This window comes from Cnephaeus nilssonii, assembly GCF_951640355.1.
Source record: "Cnephaeus nilssonii genome assembly, chromosome: 5".
NCBI lineage: Eukaryota > Metazoa > Chordata > Mammalia > Chiroptera > Vespertilionidae > Cnephaeus > Cnephaeus nilssonii.
Window position 1 is genome coordinate 71,116,797 of NC_137076.1, and position 7,103 is coordinate 71,123,899.

The following is a 7,103-nucleotide window of genomic DNA, read 5'->3' on the forward strand; positions in this document are numbered from 1 at the left end:
AATTACTGACAGTCACTGCCCTGCATGCTCTGAGCCCAAATTACCTCCTCAACCCTTGCTCTGACTGCCCCTACTCCATGTGGGCCAATTGATCTCTTTATTCCCTGGGAATCTGCACTTGCACATGGCAGATCATTCCTGCTGGACCTTCTTTCTTCCTCTCCGCTCCCTGCTCTGAGATTCCACACTTCCCTGGAAGCTCTGATCCAGTCAGTGTCTCCTCGAAGTCGACTCAGGTTCCCTCTGAGCTCTATTACAGCATTTACAATAATAATAGCTTAGACACATATGTACAGACCCTCAGTAGAAAATCATCGTCATCAGTATTTTATTTACCACTCACTACTCTGAACATAGGTGCTCAGAAGAGGACTCCAGTCAGAGCGGCAGTGCTTGAGTCACTCCGCAAGCCCCACCCCGCCCGCTCGACCCTGCGGGGGATGGAGGTCCGACCCCGGGGCTCCCCAACCACTAGAGGGCGCAGTGACCGCCGGCGTGCGTGCGCCATGACGTCATGCTCTGAGCGACGGTTTTCACTAGGGGCAGCACCCCTGCCACCGGACTCGGTGTGAGCCTTTAGCTCATGCTTCAAATCCTCCCGCATCCCACAATGCTTTGCCTGATGCTTTCGCCCTCAGCCCTGCCAGCTGCATTGCCAAGGGAGAACGTAGACGCCGCCCCACAAGACAGCGGCTCAGGAGAAAGTTTGTCCCTCGGCGCGATCCGTCTCTCAGAGGTCGTTGCTAGGCGCCGACGTCCGCTTCTTCACATCTGGTTGGATCTCAGACGTAAGGCGGGGTTTTCTGCTGTGGGGCGCATGCGTGCAGAAAAGGATGGAGGATTCGGAACCGGAACGGAAGGTGGGAGAGAGGCTGGGGTCCCCTGGGTGGCGAGTCGCCGTGAAGACGGGGAGGAAGGGGTTCCGGGCTTGATTCCTGGGTCTCTGCAGCGGGCTCGTACCGACGAGGCGACTGCCTCCGGAAGCCGTTCCGAGGCGGAGGAAGAGGACGACGAGGACTATGTGCCCTACGTGCCATTGCGACAGCGCCGACAGCTGCTGGTGAGGGCCGGGGTCTAAGGAGGAATGAGGGTAGGGGTGGGTGTTTCGCAGTGGTCTGTGGAGTGAGGGGGTCTACACGGGAGCGTGGCCTCAGGCACAACCCGAGGGACTGGCGACCTAATCTGAGGGGTAGAGCAGCTCTGCACCTCGGGGCACGATTTTCTCTCAAAAGCCAGGATCCTGCCGCAGCTCCTGGGCGCGATGCCCAGCTCTGTGTCGGGCTTGGCTCTGAGGGGGGCTGCTGGACCCTCAGCTCCAGAAGCTGCTACAGCGAAGACGCAAGGGAGCTGCGGAGGAGGAGCAGCAGGACAGTGGCAGTGATCACCGGGGAGATGAGGACGACATCCCTCTGGGCCCTCAGTCCAATGTCAGCCTCCTGGATCAACACCAGCATCTCAAAGAGAAGGCTGAAGGTGGGCTCAGCAGTGGCGGGAGGCTCAGCTTGGTGCACTGTTTTGGTGTCTCTCTGACATTTGTCTGCTTTTCTTCTCAGCCCGCAAGGAGTCTGCCAAGGAAAAGCAGCTGAAGGAAGAAGAGAAGATCTTGGAGAGTGTGGCTGAGGGCCGAGGTATGGTTGTAGCCTGGGCAGGGAGGAAGTGGACTGAACCTCCTCCCACACAGGCATGCTATATCTCAAAGGGCCTGGCCTCTGGGAAGAAGCCAGCCCTGAGCCACATCTCTCTTCTCAGCCTTGATGTCAGTGAAGGAGATGGCCAAGGGAATCACATATGATGATCCAATCAAAACCAGGTATATCTTTATAGTCTCTGGAAAAGCAGTTACCCTTACCTGGAATAGTTTGTGGCTGAGACTGGCAGGAACATGCCAAAGGCAGCTATGCCCAGGGCCTCTCTTAACCCCTACCACCACTCACAGTTGGACACCTCCCCGTTATGTCCTGAGTATGTCTGAAGAGCGGCATGAGCGTGTACGGAAAAAATACCACATCCTGGTGGAAGGAGATGGTATCCCACCCCCCATCAAGAGCTTCAAGGAAATGAAATTTCCTGCAGGTACCTGGGGAGTGGGAGTGGCACCACACTTTGGTAGTCAAATATCTGTGAGGTTGTGTCCTAGTTCCCACTGAGCTCAGCAGCTGCAGCATAGCCAGCGGGGACGGAGGGATTTGAGGAGGGGTTTCTTTAAGCTCCTTTTTCAGTTGTGCCAGCTGAAGATATTCACTGTTCTGTGCCACTATGAAGCTTAATTGGACAAGTGAGGCTGGCCTTGACAGATCTGGGTGTGAATTCTGTCTCCATTTAGCCTAGGAGCTTTGAACAGGTCTGTCTGTCAGACTTTTCTCTCCCTCTCTCTGTTTCTATGTTTCATCATTTGTAACTTGAGGGGAATGGTGGCAGTTTTACAGGCTTTGGGGCCTGATAAAGTACCTGTGAGACATAAGAGTGATGTCAGGGTTGTTTTCCACAGCCATCCTGAGAGGCCTGAAGAAGAAAGGCATCCACCACCCAACGCCTATTCAGATCCAGGGTATCCCCACCATGTGAGTGTGGACCTGGGGGCCCTGAGAAGGGCAGTGATGGGCAGTTCCTGTATTCTGCTGAACTTGACCCGCAGGCCTGTCCTCTGCCAACAGTCTATCCGGCCGTGACATGATAGGCATCGCCTTCACGGGTTCAGGCAAGACGCTGGTGTTCACTTTGCCTGTCATCATGTTCTGCCTGGAACAAGAAAAGAGATTACCTTTCTCCAAGCGTGAAGGGCCCTATGGACTCATTATCTGTCCCTCGGTAAAATAGGCTGGCCTGGAGGGCAGGGCACCAATGAGACTGTCTTCTGGTACCAGCCCCTGCCCCTGTATCTGCAGCGAGAGCTGGCCCGGCAGACCCACGGCATCCTGGAGTATTATTGCCGCTTGCTGCAGGAGGACAGCTCGCCACTCCTGCGCTGTGCGCTTTGCATCGGGGGCATGTCTGTCAAAGAGCAGATGGAGACCATCCGACAGTGAGCATAAGCACCCCTCACCCCAGGGCCTCCCCAAAGCGTCTAGATAAACTGAATGATCCTTTGCTTTAGCTATTGTGCAGATCCTTGCAGAGGCCTAATTAAAAGAGCTCCCAGTCTCATGCAGAGGTCAGCTGGGGTGGGATGGGGATGTGATGAGGGACTGTGGGAACATAGCAAATGGAAGAAAGGCATCTGGAAAGTCAGAGGATTGGGGCATTCCAGGCAGAAGACAAAGATGGGGGGCCTGGGGTGTTCAGAAAGGTTAGGGTCATTCAGTATGTAGTCCAGCAAGGAGGCTAAGGCACTGGGCCAGGGCTGGACCCTTGCTCTTCCACACAGTGCAATCAGACCCCAGTAGATATCACCAGTTGTCTGGGGTCACAGACAGGTCACACCCAGTCCCTGCATGATAGGCATCCCAGCCTCAGGGAAGATACAGAACAGTTGAATTCTGGGTGCCAGTAAAGTGAGCCCTTTCCGGCCTATGGAGGGAACTGGGGGAGTGTGGGTTGAGGCTATTTGGAGATTAAGAACAGCCCCCTCCTCGGGGCAAGAGGAATGACCCGGGAGAAGGGAAATGGCAGAGGTCAAAACATGGGTGGGAAGAGCTCCAGAATACAGATAGCATTGGCCGAGAAGGCTGCAGCCTGCTCCAGTAGAGACATATGCTGAACCCTGAGCAAAGTGGAGGGAGTGATGAGGAGGGGACAGGTGAGGAGAGATGGGAAGGAGGCCAGAGAGGGGGAGTCACAGAGCCGGCCTTTAAGTAGGGCTGAGCAGGTGGCCTGACCTCACAATCTCTCTTGGTCCCAGTGGTGTGCACATGATGGTGGCCACCCCTGGGCGCCTCATGGATCTACTGCAAAAGAAGATGGTCAGCCTAGACATCTGTCGCTACCTGGCCCTAGACGAGGCTGACCGCATGATTGACATGGGTTTCGAGGGTGACATCCGCACCATCTTCTCCTACTTCAAGGTACCTGTCCCTGCCTGGCCAGGGTACTCCTGCACCCTCGGGGCTGCCCTTCCACTGTCCCAGCTGCTTAACTTCCCCAGCCCCCATGTGTCCTCAGCCCCAGCTCTCTCTCAGGGCCAGCGACAGACCCTACTCTTCAGTGCCACCATGCCTAAGAAGATACAGAACTTTGCCAAGAGTGCCCTCGTGAAGCCTGTCACCATCAATGTGGGGCGCGCTGGGGCCGCCAGCCTAGATGTCATACAGGTGGGCAGTCTCACCACTGAGGGCTGGGTCTAACGACTCCCTTGAAGCTGATTGGAGCAGAGTGGGTGGTCCACCTTGGGGGCACTAGGAGTTCCATTCAAAGCTTCAACCCTTAGTGGGAAACATTCTTAGGGTGTCCAGCCCTTGGTGCAAGAGGCTTCTAATCACCTCTTAGACGGGATTGGGGGACCCAGCCTCTGCAGCAGCACTGTGGCTGGTGAGCCTGTTCTCAGAATCACCTGACCTAGCTCCTGTGGTGGCAGGAGGTGGAATACGTGAAAGAGGAGGCCAAGATGGTGTATCTGCTCGAGTGCCTGCAAAAGACACCCCCGCCCGTGAGTGCAGCCCAGGACCCCCAAGAGGGGAGAGGGCAATGGGGGCAAGATGCTGGGGAAAATTAGGGTCATTGGGTGGAGACACTCCCTGTGACTAGAGGTGGCCTTTCCGGACAGGTGCTCATCTTTGCAGAGAAGAAAGCAGATGTGGATGCCATCCATGAGTACCTGCTGCTCAAGGGGGTCGAGGCCGTGGCCATCCATGGGGGCAAAGGTCAGGATGGCATATGTGTAGGCGTGAACCTGGTGCTATAGCAGCCCTTCACCTAACCCTTTCCCTGCCTGGCTGGCTTGCCACTACTCCCCAGGCTCCTGCTGTCACCCTGACAGCTCCCGCCTGACCCTCCCCAGACCAGGAGGAACGGACCAAGGCCATCGAGGCATTCCGGGAGGGCAAGAAGGATGTTCTAGTGGCCACAGACGTAGCCTCCAAGGGCCTGGACTTCCCTGCCATCCAGCACGTCATCAATTACGACATGCCTGAGGAGATTGAGAACTACGGTGGGAGCTTGTGGGATTGGGGTGCGGGCTAGGCCCCAGACATGGGCAGTGGGCCAAAGACGGTTTCCTCTCTGCAGTGCACAGAATAGGCCGCACTGGGCGCTCAGGAAACACAGGCATCGCCACCACCTTCATCAACAAGGCCTGTGGTGAGTCTACTTCCAGGGCCACCACCGCTGTCTCCCGAGTCCTACAGGTCCTGGCTACGGGGCCCAGGGTTGGACCTAATGATTCCCCACTGCCCCCACAGATGAGTCAGTGCTGATGGACCTCAAAGCCCTGCTGCTGGAGGCCAAGCAGAAGGTGCCACCTGTGCTGCAAGTGCTGCACTGTGGGGACGAGTCCATGCTGGAGATCGGAGGTGACTGTGAAGCGGGAGGTAGTCCAGAGGGGGGCATGACAGGAACACCAGGAAACAAGTCTACACTGCACGTGAGGGGTGGAGGGGGTTGAGGGGGGGACAAGGTCTGAGGCACAGAACCTAGCCTGTCACCATGCTGATCTCCATTTCCCTATTCCCCTAGGAGAACGAGGCTGTGCCTTCTGCGGGGGCCTGGGCCATCGGATCACCGACTGCCCCAAACTTGAGGCCATGCAGACCAAACAGGTCAGCAACATCGGCCGCAAGGACTACCTGGCCCACAGCTCCATGGACTTCTAGCCGTCTGTCATCCCTCTCCAAGAGGCCTCAGTCTCTGGGTTCCAGTTGCCTCCCACACACCAGACCTGGACAAGAAGCCAGCATCCTCGGCCCAGCTGGCTTGGGCTAGGCTGGGCCTGGCTGCCTGCCCTCTGTGCCTCTGGAATTGCTTTTATTGTTCCCCTTTATCCCAGTTGCCATTAAAGCACAACCCTCTCTAGTCTCAGCCCCAGCTCTGCCTCTGTGCTTCACCTTGTCTGCCCATTACTTTCTGGCCACCTCACCCTCTGACCTCTAGAGCCCTTCTGAGGCAGACCCTGGGTCTCTCCCCAACATCTAGATGGCTAGGTTGTGGCAGGAGGCATCTAGCTTTATTTATGACTTGGATGCACCACACTGGCAGACAAGGCAAAATCCTTGACGGGGTTTTTGTGTCTCTGGTTGGCTGTCGTTATAACCTCCAGCCCTGCCCCAGCCTCCTCCTTGTCGGTTGTGTAAAGCTAGGGCCCCTTGAGAGGCAACTTCCTGCCTCGGGCCCCCTGTTCCTGGTATGGAACCCTCCGCTCTGTTTGCTGAGGAGCAGCCGGTGCCACAGGACTGCCACTGAGGCTACAAGCAGTTTCTGATATGCTCTGTGCCAAGCTCTGCTGGGCAGCTCACAGGTGACTAGGAGAGAGATCAGACATAACGAGCATGGGCAGCAGTCACGAGTATGTTGACAAATGGACCAGGATTTCAACATCTGGCAAGGGGTAGGCAGAGGACCAGCGCTGGTGGTGGCTCCTCTATGCCAGACACTTATGTGCAAGGCCACATGCTTATCCCAGCAGGACAGCAGTTGCTCAAGCCATGTTTGTCACTTGGTGTGTGGCCTTTGCAAGTTACTTAATGTTTGAGCCTTGATTTCCTCATTGTTGAAATGGCAGTGAGAATGCAAAGGGCTGGGTTTGTAAGGCCGGGGCTCCGGGCTGTGTGGTACATGTTTGGCACAAAGCCGGGTGCAGGACTTGGAAAAAATTTCCTGCCTGAGAAGCAACACACTCCATTTATGACCCCCAAATTATATTCCTCAGCCTGTTTATATGTTCCTTTCCAGAGGTGGCTTTGAATGAATGACATGAGGCTGTTTTCAGAATTCAGATCCACATTCAGAGCCAAGTTATTGGCCTCCAGCAAGGCAAGGCAAAGAAAAAAAAAAATAGGCCCCCAGCAGGAAGCAAAACTTAAAAAGAACATATGAGCTCCCTAGGGGCCCAGTGGGGACATGCCACCTACATTCACGTGGCCAGAGCCACACATGAGGATGGGCACACTGCTGGGGCCTTTGTGCACTCAGACAGCATGGAGGGGTGAGGGAAGTCCACCCAGAGTAAGCAGCTG

General features: G+C 55.9%; 1 protein-coding gene across 2 annotated transcripts; it reads left to right on the plus strand.

Annotated features, from left to right (window-relative positions):
- Positions 1–633: 633 nt before the first annotated feature.
- DDX41 (DEAD-box helicase 41) lies at positions 634–5,949 on the plus strand. Of its 2 annotated transcripts, XM_079770937.1 has the most exons (17): positions 634–860; positions 950–1,060; positions 1,314–1,473; positions 1,554–1,628; positions 1,750–1,810; positions 1,937–2,073; positions 2,489–2,561; positions 2,655–2,808; positions 2,886–3,022; positions 3,839–4,001; positions 4,116–4,247; positions 4,511–4,582; positions 4,700–4,796; positions 4,934–5,083; positions 5,161–5,232; positions 5,334–5,444; positions 5,608–5,949. In XM_079770937.1, the coding sequence occupies exons 1-17, from the start codon at positions 834–836 to the stop codon at positions 5,742–5,744; spliced, it is 1,869 nt and encodes a 622-aa protein (XP_079627063.1). In that variant the 5' UTR covers positions 634–833; the 3' UTR covers positions 5,745–5,949. The 2 variants fall into 2 exon arrangements, with proteins under 2 accessions (XP_079627063.1, XP_079627062.1); XM_079770936.1 differs by having other exon boundaries at positions 3,839–4,247.
- Positions 5,950–7,103: the final 1,154 nt, after the last annotated feature.

What these genes read in the sequence shown, in the direction of transcription:
- DDX41 (XM_079770936.1), top strand. Translation starts at nt 834, where the DNA reads ATGGAGGATTCGGAACCGGAACGGAAG. An exon ending in ATCCAGGGTATCCCCACCAT is followed by an intron (nt 2,562 to 2,654) that starts GTGAGTGTGGAC and finishes CTCTGCCAACAG; the next exon opens with TCTATCCGGCCGTGACATGA. An exon ending in CTTCATCAACAAGGCCTGTG is followed by an intron (nt 5,233 to 5,333) that starts GTGAGTCTACTT and finishes CTGCCCCCACAG; the next exon opens with ATGAGTCAGTGCTGATGGAC.